The sequence below is a fragment of the Salvia miltiorrhiza genome, unplaced genomic scaffold, assembly GCF_028751815.1.
Source record: "Salvia miltiorrhiza cultivar Shanhuang (shh) unplaced genomic scaffold, IMPLAD_Smil_shh original_scaffold_327, whole genome shotgun sequence".
In the NCBI taxonomy this organism is placed as follows: domain Eukaryota; kingdom Viridiplantae; phylum Streptophyta; class Magnoliopsida; order Lamiales; family Lamiaceae; genus Salvia; species Salvia miltiorrhiza.
In genome coordinates this window covers 27,503-43,731 of record NW_026651528.1, presented here as the reverse complement: position 1 = coordinate 43,731, position 16,229 = coordinate 27,503, and the positions used below count along the sequence as shown (strand labels likewise).

The 16,229-nt window shown below is 33.8% G+C and overlaps 3 protein-coding genes across 4 annotated transcripts in view; 1 reads left to right on the top strand and 2 right to left on the bottom strand.

Annotated features, from left to right (window-relative positions):
- Window positions 1-5,589: 5,589 nt before the first annotated feature.
- Window positions 5,590-16,229, top strand: part of LOC131004152 (lipid phosphate phosphatase epsilon 2, chloroplastic) — a 35,757-nt gene continuing 25,117 nt past the window's right edge. The window contains exons 1-4 of one of the 2 annotated variants that reach the window (XM_057930773.1): window positions 5,590-6,066; window positions 7,094-7,319; window positions 7,737-7,810; window positions 8,374-8,694. In XM_057930773.1, coding sequence (XP_057786756.1) covers window positions 5,773-6,066; window positions 7,094-7,319; window positions 7,737-7,810; window positions 8,374-8,598 — 819 coding nt within the window. In that variant the 5' untranslated portion in view covers window positions 5,590-5,772 and the 3' untranslated portion in view covers window positions 8,599-8,694. Of the gene's footprint in view, window positions 6,067-7,093; window positions 7,320-7,736; window positions 7,811-8,373; window positions 8,695-16,229 lie in introns of those variants that run through there. The other variant, XM_057930774.1, reaches the window with a different exon arrangement.
- Window positions 8,374-11,746, bottom strand: LOC131004146 (putative pentatricopeptide repeat-containing protein At3g47840). Its single transcript, XM_057930755.1, has one exon. The coding sequence runs from the start codon at window positions 11,205-11,207 to the stop codon at window positions 9,090-9,092; it is 2,118 nt and encodes a 705-aa protein (XP_057786738.1). The 5' UTR covers window positions 11,208-11,746; the 3' UTR covers window positions 8,374-9,089.
- Window positions 13,099-15,240, bottom strand: LOC131004151 (mannan endo-1,4-beta-mannosidase 7). Its single transcript, XM_057930772.1, has 5 exons — window positions 14,627-15,240; window positions 14,351-14,545; window positions 14,135-14,257; window positions 13,829-14,031; window positions 13,099-13,752 (listed from the first exon to the last, which is right to left on the bottom strand). Exons 1-5 carry the CDS (start codon window positions 14,939-14,941, stop codon window positions 13,347-13,349), a joined length of 1,242 nt encoding a protein of 413 aa, XP_057786755.1. The 5' UTR covers window positions 14,942-15,240; the 3' UTR covers window positions 13,099-13,346.

The window sequence follows — 16,229 nt, the reverse complement described above, 5'->3', positions numbered from 1 at the left end:
GTACCCTTACAATTATATAATTACAATTATATAATGTTAAATACAAAAGTACATGACGTTGAACAAAAAATATACGTGAATTCAAAATTATATACATAATTAAATTAAACATGACTGCATATATACATGTAATGCAATTTTTAAAAGATGCATGCTTATATATAATTATATATACTCTTTCCTTCCATAAAAAATATCACATTTTTGGTGACTATATATTTTAATAAAATGAATAGTGATTTTTAAGTAATAGATAAAAAAATCCCACCATTGTGTGAAATGAGTGGTTGAGATTAAATTAATAGTGATTTTTTTTATAAATAAATAGTATATTTGTAAGGATAAAATATAATAAAAAGATGTGGAATCATGTTTTCTAAAAAAAAAAGTGTCATATTTTTAGTAAAAGTCAATAATGAGAAAAATGTACTAATATAATACTCACTACATTACTCTATAGACAAAAATAGGTTACTACCTAAATTAAGGAAGGTAGTAGTACATGATATTGACTATATTACTCCCTTCGTCCATTATTTAATGCCCTATTTGGGTGTGGGCACGAAGACTAAGAAAATTGAAAAAGGTGATGTGGAAGAAATATAAGAGTAGTTGACTAAAGTGATAAAGATAGTTTACTAAAGTAATAAAGGTGTTGTGAGTGGGTCCACTAGTGATAAAGTGTAATAAATATAGAATATAAAAATGATAAAGGTGTTTTAAGAAATATAGGAAAAGAAGAAGAGTAAAAGTGTACAAAAAGCACAATAGGGCATTAAATTGTGGACAAATTTTTAAAGGCAAGTAGGACATTAAATCATGGACGGAGAGAGTAGTATATAACTTGCTCTCCTCCATTATCGTCGGTAGATCAAAGCAGTCCCCCAATTAATTTTTTTACTGCGAATTTTTATGTCGTCCTTATCTTAGTTCAGCCGGTACAGCAATTATGAAACCTCAAACAATGAAAGACAAAGTTAATGGCAAACACTGCTACACCATTAAATATTAATTAGGTACATATATCTTATTTAATTAGGTTAATTGCCAAAAAAAATCGCTAACTTTGATCCCGTTTTTATTTTAGACACATGCATCTTATAAAATATATTTCAATAATGACGTCACATTTTATTGATTTGTATCAATATATATATATATATATATATATATATATATATAGGGTAGGGTTAATATAAAAACCCCTCTTAAGATGAAAACTAGGAACCAATTTAAAGCCATTGATTTAAATAAAATAGAGGGCTGAGATTAAACTACAGATGCACAATTTCGATTGCATAGATGCACGGTTTCAATTGCATAGATGCACAATTTCGATTTGTTTGAGTATTTTGCATTGTTGGTTTCAATTGCATAAATTGCATATTTTTTAAGTGCACAGTAAAATATAATAGATGCACAGTTTCTTTTGTTGACTAAATCCAAACCATTAGATCTAATATTTAAAAGGTCAAGATTAGGTTCCTAGTTCTCATTTTAACAGAGGTTTTTATTAGAACCTCTTCATATATATATATATATATATATATATATATATATATATATATATATAGGGTGTGGTTCTAGAGAGAACTACATTATTTGAGAGAACCGGAGAACCATCAAATCTAATGCATCCACTGTAAAAATTAATGCATTCGCTGTTAAAATTAATGCACTAAAAAAATTAAAAAAAAATGCTCCCTTCAGGATTCGAACCCAGGATCTGCATTCATCCAACAAGATGATGCATCCACCGTAGATCTTGATGATCGAATGGCTGAAAATGGTTCTCCGGTCTTCTTTTATTTATGGTTCTTTCTTGAACCTCTCCATATATATATATATATATATATATATATATATATATATATATAGGGGGGGCGCTCCAATGAGACCCCCTAATTTTAGTGAGATCTAGGGCACGATCTGGTGCGTTTATTTTATCAATCCTATGACTGATATTGTATCTGGAGGGTGATTTTTTTTCGCAGGGTTCGAATCGTGAAGGGAGCAGAATATTTTAAATTTTGTTATTCATCAGTATATACTGCATTGTTCATCAGTATATACGGCCCTGTTCATCAATATATATGTCTTATTCATTACGAATTTTTTAAATTTTATTTTCCATCAGTATATACATCTTGTTCATTAGATATACGTTTTGTTCATTAGTATTATATGTCTTATTCATTGTACTCACGTTACACGAAAAATAGGGGGTTTCACTGGAGCGCGCCCCTATATATATATACGCGCACAAATTTTTGAGAATTAGAAAAATGTCATGTTATGAATTTTTTCAAACCCCAAAAAATTATAATCTTCTTAATCTTTCCTACATGCGTGAAAAAAATCATATCTAGTTTTTTTTTTTTTGACGAGTCTATCCATTATAAGCGATATCATTATTTTACATATAAGTGATGTGATGTCTAAAGTCAAAGTCGATCGATCGAATTAAAGTTAGTACTTATTTTTATAATTAATTTAAATAAAAATATATTTGAAAGAAGAGTGCATATAATTTGAATTTGTGTACGCACGCTTTCTACTTTCACGTCAAACTATCTATCTAGGTTTTGTTTCTGGCAAAACAGTGTGATCACATAAAACAGTAAGCAGTAAAAAAGAAATATTCTGTCCCTGAAAATAAGGCAGCTATAGTAAATCGTAACATGCAAAATTGAGACATGTCATTTGCACAATAATCCGACCCCCACCATGCATGCATGTAGCTAGGGAGTAGGATACTATTCAACTAATTCATACCAATTGCTTCATTGTCACGGATTTATTATTTCCTTTCAAATAAAAAATAGTAGTATTTAATTTGGGACCTAACTCTTTACCCAAAAAAATATCGGCCATCCGAAACTTGGCCAAACAAACATTACAATTATTTTGTGAGTGGTACGTAGGTGTAGGCCTGGCTGAAGCCATAATCTGATGAGTTTCAGAGCAAGTATTGTGTCTATTTATTTTAACTTTGACTGTCTCCATTTTACTGTATTTTCTCAACCACCCCCACCTGCTGTAATGTCAATCTTATCTTATGATGGACCATCTCTTTTATTTTCTTATAATGTTAGACATTAATCATAATTAAGCTTTCCTTTTTTTGTTGTGTATGTTTTAGTATTAATTAATCATGTCATGTCATGTGTGTGAGATTTGGTATGTGTTTCAGTGCAATTCAAATTTGGGACTCGAAAGGTAGCTTAATTTACATATTTAATTTGTAAGTTGCAGATTGAGGAAGAAATGGAAAATTGCCAAGTTGTCTGTGTAATTTAGAGGGACGGGGAAAGGCTATCCCAAGATTTCAAACGTACGTCGCGAATAGATTCATTCTGCAATTAATTGGTGGGGTTTTAGGGTAAATAAGTGTTCACACTTAAAAAAAATAAGGTATGCATGCTGCAGGGACGGATCAACACAGGGAAATAATTAATTTGAGAGAGCAAAAATAATAAATGTAAGCGTTAATTAACAAATAAATACAATAATTAATTGGTGGTATTTATATATCACGAACTATTCTGTAAGCTATATGAAACACGATGAATTCCGATAAAAATTCCATAATATTTCCTTCACTTTTAAGCTACCTCGTGAACGTACATAAAATATTTATATATACTTAAAAAAGATAGTATTTGTGGAATTTGAATATATGAATTCTTAATCATCACTCTACAATAATTGGATCGTTCAAACTTACAATTTCGTGTACTTGACTAGAGTAGAAAGTGGTAGTTTCAATCACTTAAATAAATTTATGTTTAAAAGCTAAGAGCTGAGAAAGGGAAAAGGATAAAGGAAAAAGAAAAAAGAAATTAATAGAGAATCTCAAGTCATGAGTGATAAGAGGAAAAAAGGTAAGGAGTGATTTTGATTCCAAGTAATCGCTTTTTGGATGGCCATTAGTTAAGCCTGCTTGTCTGTAAGCAACTTTAGAAAAAACGGAATATTATGTGTGAGTGTGAATGACAAAGAATTGAGTCAAATTATTCTATATCGAACTTTTTTCTGAATGACGTACTTTAATTTCTAATCGAATTATATTGAAGACAAATCTAATTCTACTATTATTCTACCATCTTCTCATCCAATTCAAATTATATATATATATATATATCCAACTTAAAATATTAAAAAAAATTATTCATTTTCAATAAAAGATTTAACTCCATTTAATAGTATATAATATTTTTATCTATATTTTGTCGAACTATTTAAAGTACATCCTAGCAATATATACACTGTGGTTAACTAAAAGATTCTATTAGTACTGTTTAAAAAAATGTAATTTATAATTCTATTTTGCCTTTATTTATTGTTTCATATGTCATCTTATCAAACATTAAATAAAACTATATAAAAAAATTGTTGTAATTTAAATTTAAAAAATAAATTATATCTGGGAATATCTCAAAAAGAATAAGAGACTATTAAATGGGATGGAAGGAGTATTCCATATCCATTGTGATTGCATATTTGCATGGCCTTGGTCAATTTTCGCAGACTTAAATTAGCATTCTAAGAAAAAGAAATTCTTAAGACATCAAGTGGATAGAATCGAACATTAGACAATCACGTTCTTAAATTATTGGTCGATCATTTTCTGACACAAATTCAATTATATATATTAGCAAGAGACTTTTTTTTTTTTTTTGAGGGGAATATTAGCAAGAGACTTATAAAAGTTAAAACAATTAACCGAAAAATGAACTATTGGGCCTTACACGGTATTAGGCTTCTTTTTGGGCCCAATCAAGATATTCACGAAACTAGTCCACATTTCTACCGCCAAGAAAATTGGAGGAAATAAGAATTGGATCTTAACAAAAAAATATCATGAATTCATGATATGCTTTTTTAAGTTGTCGAATTTTTTTGGACTTGTTTATTTTACAAAAACAAAAATGTTATTACTGGTATATTATTAAATCATTTGTAAAATTAAATTTGATCAACACTAGTGAACGCATCAACAATTAACCTACAATCAAAGTATAGAGTCATCTATGTTTTTTTAGACATCTAATCTCGAATATTAACTATTTAACTATTAAATCAACACTTACACACGATTTATGAACCTTTTTACGAGGCTCAATTAATTTACTAGATTTAGTTTAAGTTGAAATAAATGTTCTCTTAATAAACACAGAAGTTGTATAGTGACTTGGGCTCGTTGCCATCTATGGCATCATGGCATGGCATCCGACCAATTTTGTAAAAAAAAAGAAATCGTGTGTATGTGTGTTGGCCTAGCTGAAGGAGGTTAATGTCTAAAATCTTAAGTCTTGTGTTTGAACATTTCGTCACGCAGTGTTTAAATTTTTTATTTACTTATATAATTTATTTTAAAAAAACAAATTTCGTTGATTAGGATTGTGAATCGAGGCTGTGACAAAATTATTGGGTTGGACTATGTGGGATATAAATTTGGGCGAATCTCATATTTTAGGCTCCAAATTAGGCCACAGATGCTAATTTTGTTCGCTTCTAATTTACCTATAAAAAGGACAAAAAGTAAAAGAAAATAAAATAAAAGTCTGCGCATTACTATTTTGTGTGAGTATGTGTATAAAATAAATTATAGACCATTTCTGAATTCTGACCCTCTTCAACCTCTACCTAACTCTAATTATTACTCATTATTTTATAGAAGTTCATCTTTGCATTTCTTGATTTTGAATTAACTTCCTAATTTGGTGCTGAAGCTCTAGGAACAAACCACCAAAATCAAAGAAGGTCAGAATGTCTGCGATTGTCACGCCCATTTCAGCTACTGCTTTTTCTTTATCTGAATTGAGATATCCTCAAGAACCCGCCAAGAGTTTCTCAAAAAGATTGAGTTTTTCAGGGAAATTCAGTTGCAGAAATTCTGTTTCTTGGGATATTAGGAGAAGCAATATTTGTAAAATGAGGGGTTTTAAGTTGGTTCGCGCGAGTACGACCGATGATGGAGTTCCAGCTTTTGAGCAGGAAGCCTTTGACGACGAGTCTTTGACTTTTAACGATGGTGGAATTGAAGCTACTATAAATAATTTGGTTGGTACACTCTCAAAATCTTCTTTTGTAAAATGTTTCTGTGGTGTTTCTTATCTGTGTAGGTGTGTGTATTCATTCTGATTGATGTAAGGGCATTAACTCGAGTGAAACTGATGATTGTTTGAGAAATAGAAGTTGCAATTTTTGTGGATTTAGTAGTTAATGTTATTGAAGGGTCTACATCATAATCTAATATTGGAAGTTAATTGGTAATTTTATCATCTGAGGAATAGGTTTGGTAATTTGCTCTGAAGAGAAAAAGAAATGGATGATTTTTAATGTAAAGCAGTGAATATGGTCAAGTGACACCACGCTAGATAACTTTGTAATGCACTTGTGTGAAGGTGAATTTCACAGAAATGTGTGTATTAAGAAAAAAATGAGTTTTTATTTAGAGCAATATCTTCAATGTTGTCAGACGGACTTTAGCAGATGAATAGCTTACAAGAAGTCATAGTTTGATAGTTCATTTTCTGTTGCTAAATAGTTCAACTTTTATTCTAGTATGAGCCTTGTAGTATTTGTAGGTCTTCTTGATGTTTATTACTATGGAGTTTTCTCTCATCATGGACTCAATTTGGTATTTTACTATTTTTAGTAGTCAACAAATCATGCTATTCTTCGTTGTTTGCTTATTAGCTTCTCGCTGTCATTTTGGCTAGAAAATTTCTGATTCAAAAAATTCCAATACCTTCAACAATTTTGTAAAGTAGGGAGCTATGCTATATTTAGAATGTTATTTTTGTTCTGAAGCAATTTCCTGAAGTTTCAATATAAAGCTCTTTCAGTTCAACGGCTCATATGTTGTCTCGTTGTTTTCTCGTCCTGAATTCTTCACTTGTCTTTTTCTACCAAAGCTTCAATGCGTAGCTTGATTACCAGATCAACATGACTAATTTTGAAGAATAATGCATATGTATATGAATCGGGTTAAAAACAACAATTTTTCTGAAAATGATTGGGCTTGAAGAATAGTTTCTATCTTTAAGAATTTACTAATTTCATTGGCTTCTTATACTTGACCCAGAGCAAGTGGCTTATCTCAGCGATTCTTGCTGCATTCATTCTCTGGAGGCATGATGCACTAGCTTTATGGGCTGCTCTGGGGTCTGCACTCAATGCTATGCTCTCAGTTGTACTTAAGCATGTTCTGAACCAAGAAAGGCCTGTTTCTACATTAAGATCAGACCCGGGGATGCCTTCTTCTCATGCACAGTCTATAGGCTATACAGTCACATTTCTCGTTGTTTCGTGTAAGCCTTTCTTACCATTGAGTATGTTGTTTTTGACATACTTCATTGCGAATCATACATTCATTCTTGCTGTAACAAATATGGTGGAAGTTACGTGAAATTCATATTTGTTATTCCGAATCAGTATACCTATCAAGTACCAGCATGGCACTTTTGGCCCTTGGAATTATATAGGTGGATCATTGTTTTGGTAGGTTCACCATAGGCACTAGTGGGTCATTTTAATTGATTCAGTTTGTATTTCCTGCTAAAAGCTTGTTCCTTTCGAACATAGGATGCCATTGTATGAGTTTTAAGCTCAAATTCCGCTGCATGGCATATGATCATTTATATTGTTGACTGCTGCATGCCAATTCTGCTTCCTTTGTTCTATCTTATCATGCATATTGGATATCTGATGTGTATCCTTCTCTGTAGTGGTGGAGATGTTTGGGGTAAATGCTTTTACAATCACTCTAAGCGGAGTTTTTGCTACACTCGGCTCTTATTTTGTAAGTATATATCACTTGCATTGAATTCTCTGAATTTGGTATACTTGTGTATCATAATAGCCATTGAAAGTACATTACTTACGTGGCTTTGCTAGTTAAATTTAGCTCAGTCAAATACTTTCATGATTAAATGAAGACTGCCTTTTTTCCTTGCAGCATTTACAGACAACTTTTATAAGTTTTATGCACTCAAGTTGATATTGGTTGAGGGAATATCGATGTTTTCTATTTACATCTAAAGCTAAAATTCTGTAATTGTGGTTATAGAGCAGGGTCTTTAAAATTGAGTGGAGTTATTGCTGGTGGAAACAATTTTTCCCTTCCCCGTGGCAAATTTTGTTAATTCTTGTCGGTTTAGGTCTTCCCGATAGGAGGATTTTTTGTGTTCATCTGAAGCTACATACATCACTTATAGATTTAATAACTACAACAAATCTTTATAAGTATTAGCCTCATTTAGGTTTGTACAATGCTTATATATGCTTGAACACAACACTTGGTTTAGTATATTATCATGAAATAGAACTATTTGGTTGTTAAATTTGCAAACCTTGTCATTGCAGGCATGGCTGCGGATTTCCCAACGGCTTCATACAGTTAGCCAAGTGGTTGTGGGAGCAATCGTGGGATTCACCTTTGGGTGCATCTGGTTCTGGTCATGGAACAGCTTTGTGCTGAACTGGTTCATATCCATCTTGTGGGCTAGAATTGCCATCACTTTGGGTGCCATTGGAATCGTTGTTTCTTTTGTTATTCATAGTTACCAGTCCTGGCTTACTGATGTATAGAAAAATTCAGATTAAATCTCTTTAATATTCTTTTTGCAGCTCTGAATTTTCTTGATAGGATCATAAATCATTGCTCAACTGGATGAGCACAAATCATTCTCTTGTTATACTTAATGCAATGAAAGAAACCATGACAAACAAGTACAACTTTTGTATACATCAAGAAATCATCAGAATATTGATCCATACTTCCTTGAAACGGGAGCTCTTTCTGAAGTGTCGTGACTCGTATTTCCATACTATCGCAGCTCAAATGCTGTCATGGCATGATTTTTTTGGTGCTGGAAGAACTGATGGCATGCCCTTTTCTGGTGCCAGTTCCCATCCTTGACCAGAACAGCTGACAGAAACTCAATCGTTTCTCATAGCCCAGAATAAAGAAACAAATTGCTTGCTTGAAAGTCTAGTGAAACATTAACTTCAAGCAAAAGCCACTGCATCTTGTGGCTAGTCTGGTAAATGGAACAGAAATCAGAATCTCATATCACTTGCTAACCCTCTGTAACAGATAGGACTGAAGCAAGTTCCTGGAATGTGAGATCATCTTTTGAAGCTATCAACTTCAAAATGCAGTACATATCTTCACACAGTGGATGAGTTCTGTCACCGGCTACGAATGCAGAAACCTGATCCTTGATTTTTATCCAAGACCACCCAGTTTCCTTGATAACACCTTTTGATTTCATCAGTTTCCTCACTTGCGCTGCTTCGCTCCATTTCCCTCTCGAGGCATAGATATTAGCCAGTGTGATATGGGTCCCTGCACAATCTGGATCCCGTTGAAGAAGTTGCTCTGCTGCAGTCCTTGCACGCTCAACATCACCGTGTTCTCTGCTGGCTCTAAGCAGAGTCGACCAAACAACATCATCCCTCTCCACAGGCATGCTTTTGATCATATTCTCGGCTTCTTGTAGTCTTCCAGCCCGGCATAGGAGGTCGATCATGCAACCATAGTGCTCTTTGGAAGGAGCTATTTCGTACTCTTTAGTCATTGAATCAAAGTAGTGAAAACCGAGCTCAAGGAGTCCAACATGGCTACAAGCGCTAAGAACACCAATAAGTGTAACGGGGTCTGGCCTCAAACCAAAATGACGAAGCTTCTCAAATAAATCAATGGCTTCCCGGCTGTGTCCATGTTCAGCATATCCATTTATCATGGCTGTCCATGACACTATATCATCATTATGTGACAGAGAGAAAGTCTTTTCAGCATCTTGTAAGCTCCCACATTTCGAATACATATTTATCAGAGCACTTCGTATCAGCGCTGTCTGATCCAAACCAACAGTCAGAGCATAAGCATGAAGCTGTCTACCCTGCTCAAGAATGGCCATACTCCCACAGACACTGAGTACACTAGAAAGAGCGAATTCAGTCGGCTTTGGCCCCTCCCTCCTCATCCACGATAGGAGTTCGAGGGCCTCCTCTCCGTAACCCCCTTGAGCATGACCTGCAATAATGGTACTCCAAGAAATTATATCTCTTCTGGTCATTTCATGAAAGATTGCTGAAGCTGAATTAGTCTGCCCACATTTTGAATACATTGTCATGAGCGAATTCGCTACGGATAATGAATCTACAAGACCCCCCTGCAAAACCAGTGCATGCAATTGTCGACCCCAAACAATTCTTGCAACGTTTGCAACGCCAGAAATCACTGCTGCGTAAGTGTACTCATTAGGACATACACCGCACTCTCTCATCCTCACGAAAGCCTGGATTCCCTGATGATCACTCCCTGTCTGAACATACGTATTTATCACAGACGTCCAAGAAACCACGTCAGGTTTACTCATGTTTTCAAACAGATGCAAACCATAAGCCAGATTCCCACACTTGTTATACATGGAGGCAAGGCTATTAACCACATATGAGGTTGTATCTACACCATTCTTTATTGTCCTAGCATGAATCTCCTTGCCATGTTTCAAGAGCTGCAAATCAGCACAGGCCTTCAACGCGATGGCGAATGTATAAGAATCATGCTCAACGCCGTCCCTCCACATGTCAGCGAAATAAGAAAGTCCCTGCAAGCTAAAACCACCACGAACAAGCCCCGTGATGATGGCAGTCCAAGACACTACATTTCTCAACGGCATCTCATCAAAGAATCTACAACCGTCGAAGACTCTACCATTCTTCATGTACATATCAAGCAGTGCGCTCCCAACAAAAACAGAGTTGACGAAACCAGTTTTGACCGAATAGGCGTGCAACGTCTCTCCAAACTTGAGATTCACATTCAGCCCACACGCCTTGAGAGCAAGGCTGAGAAGGAAGTCGTCCATTCGGGAATTCGGGATGACCCACATTTTGGAAAACAGAGACAAGGCTTGAGATGAATCGGAGGCATTCACGTAGCCCGAGATCATAGTCGTCCAAGATATCTCATCTCTGTGAGGCAAAGCATCAAACATGTTACGGGCGCTTCTCAAGTGGCCAGCTTTTACGAGTTCCTTGAGCTGTGAGTTGAGCTGCAGCATGTTGGTTTCCACGGCTTCAAAGACTCTACCTTCTTCCCGCAAACAAAATTGTGTGGAATCAGCGTAAGCTAAGCATGACTTGTTATATAATCTTCTTGTAATAAGTGGCCTCAACGATAACACCATCACCGTAAAATAGACTCACCAATTAACTTGAGCACTCCCAACAGATCACCTAAATGCATCACTAACTCTAAATTTAGGCTAAAACAATTGAAAATGAGATAAAAAAATGCATCCAGCAGATCCCCTAAATTAGATGGGGCCCACAAAAAAAATTTACACATACCTAAATTCAATCTTAAATTTACACTCACCCTAAATTTATTTTAAGTTTATAATTAGTATGGCCCACACATAATTATTGTTTTTATGTAGAAAATAAGAGATCTGGTGTATGCATTTATAAAATCGAGATCCTAAAATTAAATAGGGAAACTTTATGGAGGAATATAGGAGCATAATTTTGGGATTTCTGCTGGGAGTGCTTGTGTTAATATATCACTTTGCTTTTAAGGTGGAACTATCTAAGCAGAGTATTTTGATTCGAATATTTAATATAAGAAAAATTAGCAACCAAATAATACTAGTTAACTGCATTGCCAAAAATTGAGAGAAGAGGCGACTTTACTTTTGGCGGTTGAGGTCCAATAAAGTCGTTATTTCGCAATATATATTAATAAAAAAAGTCCAATTCCTGAATTTGATTCTAGTTGGGCTCAATTAAAAACACATTGAAGTCTGACTAGGTTGGTAGGCAAATGGCGATTATATTCACACCCTCTATTTTATTCATTGTTTGTAACTCCCTATTAAAAATAATAATGAATATATTATTTTATCTTTTAATTTTTGAATTAAATTCTTAATTTTTTTCAGAATAATTAAATTCTTTAATTTAAATAAGTATTTTTATAACTCTACGGCCTCGCAACATCTCATCTTAGACATCGTTTTCTGCGTCTCTCCAATTCAAATCAACTATCCACGATTTAGATTTAATTCTCCAATTCAATATTTAACAAGTTCCAACTATGCTTTTATTCATTGGAAATATGAAGCAAAAGAGCTTCTTCTTTGAGCCCTGAATTGTCATTTCTACGGACATTGCTGTGTAGATAAGTGTCTTTAATTTGGAGGTTATGGTTAATGGATATAATAAATTTATGATTATTTATTATTATTATTATTATTATTTTAAATAAGAAGTTATAATGAATAAAATAAAATTATTAATAGAATAATCCGTAACCAAAAGTGTTTAAAACACGCGATAGAGCAATTCATAAAATATTAAACATATATATGAGTTTGTAAATGAGACACTCAAATATATACGTGTATTGGTCTAATGATAAAATAATGGGTTAATTGCCTGTAAATTCATAACATTTACACAGAATTGGTTTTTGCTCCCAATTTAAAAAATCTGTTTTTAAATACATAACCTTTCGTTTTTGTCTCAGTTTTTATCCGGTGATCGAAAATATTTATTTATTTCAAATAAACCCTAAAATAATTAATGCCTAAAGTCAAAAATCTCAAATTTACTTCGGCATCATGTGATATTTTAAAATATTTATTTCTCCTACAAAATCGTCAGGGCGTCGGAATGCCAAATGGGATCCTTTGTCCCACAATTTAGTGTGTACCACTCTTAATTTGATATAATTTTAAATTATTTTTTCTTTAATTTTAATGTATTATGCTTTAATATAATGTAAAGATAATTAACAAGGGTTCACTCATCCAAGTAGGATTTATAATTATTTTTTATATTTGTTTGTATTAATAATATATTATTTGGGTTAATTAATTTAAAGTTAGGGTATATAATTTTTTAAAATTTCAATTTTTAGTGATAAATATTAATTGGAGTTCATAATATAATAATAATTTTTATTTTTATAAAAAATAATTATAAAATAAAGAGAATAAGAGTGGTACATGGTGGTACACACTAAATTGTGGGGCAGAGGATCTCATCCGGAATAATGCATATAAAGGATGTGCAAACTGTTCCAAAGTCCACAATTTGATAACATACCAATTAGGCTGATCGTATTGCCAGAAGTTGAAGCTACTAGATCAATGTATAAATTCTTGAGAGCTTACATATGCTCACACTAGCTTGATCTCAAATCATCAAACATCAAACTACAAATACCAATCTACTACATCCATATATTATCTGTTGCTTAACATAACATACATACCCTCCTCGATGAACACCATCCATCCCAAAGAGAGAGAGAAAGGGGAGCATCAGTTGTGGATATGTTTCCCTCTGAAGTTCCTCATCTTCCTCCAAAACATCTTTCTGATCTGGAACAGTTTATGAGCCTGCTGGGCTATCACATTTGCAATTGAAGAATTCTCGTCGAGGATGATCTCGTAACCATCTCGGAAGTTGTCCATGGCTGGGGCTAGCAGCTGCCAGAAGAGGCCTCCACCAGCAGCTCCACCACGCTTGGCTGACGCGTAGATCTTCAAATACACGGTGTTGAACATCACGTCTCTCTCGTAGGGGCTGAACCCTCCATCCTTCCATGATTTCCCAAACTCTGCGATCACTATAGGCTTCCCAAGAATGTACTCAGCATCTTGAATGTGTGCATCAAGCCACTTGCTCATGAAAGATAACTGATTCTGATCATTTGAGTTTGATAGCCTAATAATCCACACAACGAGATATCACATATAAATGCATCTTCACTTGTTAAACTCAAGGAACTGTTGATTAGTACCATTGATCAGGATAGGAATGCACAGTTGCAAAATCAATGCCACGAATCATGTTGTTTGCAATGAAGTCTGTCCCAATGTTGGAGACAGGATTCAATCTTCTTCTCTGAGGCGATGATTGGCCGTAGAATCCTTCTAAGCCGGCTTCCAGCAAATGGTTTCTGTCTATGGACTTCACATAAGAAGCCATCTCCATTATCCATGCCTGTGAAAGAGGCACAGCTCAATAAATAATAACAGTGCTAATGCTTTGATGAGAACTATCTCAGAGTTCAAGTATATATGAATGAAGCAAGAAAAGAGATTACCTGAATGGTTCTGCCTGAGGGATCAGAGGTGCATCTGGGCTCATTCATTAGTTCCCAAGCCATTATTGTTGGATCATTTTTGTAGATGGCTCCACTGATTGTATTGTATCTGTTAAGAACAGTCTGCAAAACACACACACAAATCATGAGAAATACAACAGATATTCTTGATTTAATTAAGCTTCCTAGCAACAACAATGAATGCCTGTTTAGTACCCTAATATGATTCTTGTAGAAACCTTTAACCACAGAGTTTGTGAAGAAATCATCATCAGAAGTTAGATACTGCCCTCTGCTTCGACCCCAATTCACATACTGCTTCTTCCCCCCAAAACTCTCATAATTATTAGCCAAACTCAATATCAGCTTAATCCCATATCGCCTAGCTTCAGCCACAACAAAATCCAGTCCCTTCACAAAACAACAAAATCAAGAACCATAAAAAATGATAAAAGGAAAAAAAAAAAAAAAAAAAAAAAAAATGAAGAAGACCTTGAACATTTGCTGATTGTAGGAGCCGGGATAATACTGCAAAGGGCGGTAGCCGCCGTCGCTGAAAGCCCAAGTTCTTGCAACAGTGAGGCCGTGAGCGGCGGCCTGGCGGAAAGCGGCGGAGACTTTGTGGCGCTGAGAAGGGTCGGCGGCCTCGTACATGAGCCAGTAGGCGTTGAAGCCATTGGCGTAGAAAGGGGTGCCGTTGAGCATGAAATGGACTCCTCTGCTTCTGATGAACATGTCTCCCTTTGCAACAAACCATTTTTGTTGGAGGTAAAGGAGGAACACCATCACACACAAATGCTGCTTCATTTTTCACTTACTATTGCAATATTCTTTTGGAGATCAAAAATGGAGAAATAAACAAAGAAACAAAAAAACTGAAATAAAAAGGAAGATGGGGAAGTTAATACTTATGCAGTTATGTGTACCGGAATTAACGGAAAAGTATTTAATTGTTTAGGTTTAAAATCTATATGTAGTGCCAATATATATTTGTTGAGCACAGAGAAAATTTGATTGTATTAAATATGGAATATAATTTCTTTACTTGATTAAAATAGTGGGTCACGAGTATTAATGTGTGGGCCACCATGAACAATTAGAGTATGTTAAATTTTTAAATTAATTAAATAATATTTTATATAAATGTTTTTTGAAGCGAACATTTAACATAAATTAATTGTAAACGAGATCAGCTCTTTTTTCTTGGAGTATGATTTCATTGTCAAGTAAGTGCTTTTACTTTTTTATAAAGGTTTCATGCAAATGCTCCAGAGTGCAGAAAAGTAATTTTAGGAAAATAGTAGATTGTTTATTAAAAGAAATAAAGGGCGCCGACGTAACAAACGAAGATGGAGTATTCTTAGGTGCATTCATTTTGGTAGAAAATAGTGGAATACATTATAATTTTCTTTTCTTTTTTCTATTTTTTCTATTGGAATACTTTTTCAGATAAAAGGAAAATCTTTTTCGGATAACTCATTTTTACTCTAATTCATGATAATATATTATCATAAATTATAGGTACAATAATATTTTCACATATTATATATTTTGATGATCTTTCAATTTTACCCTCAAAATTTATACTCTTTGTCCCACAGAGTATGACTCACCACTTTTAATCACTATTATTAAGAAAAAGATTATCAAAGAATAAAAGTGATTGAAAGTGATGAAGCCCTCAACTTTTTGTAAGACAAAAAAGGTTTTCTTTTTTAAAATGAACTATTATTAATGAGACAGATGCAAAAAGAAAGCGAATCATTATTAATGTGACGGACGAAGTTCAATTTAACTCATCCCTCTATCTTTTCATATATTTTTTTCAGAAAGAGTGAACCACTAAACTTACAAAAATGCTAAAGCAATAGAAAAGAGAACACGCCCTTCATGAAAAACCGAAGTTATGATAGAAAAATGCTAATATAATCACCATTTATATTTATCCAACTTTTATGACATATTTTAATTAATATATTGAGAAAACCAACATTTTGGTATTTTTAGTGAAGCAGTAAAGCAATAAAACCGACACAGTAAAGCAACCATCTTTGGCTCTCTCTCCACATTGCTTTCTTTATCTTTTTTACCCTTT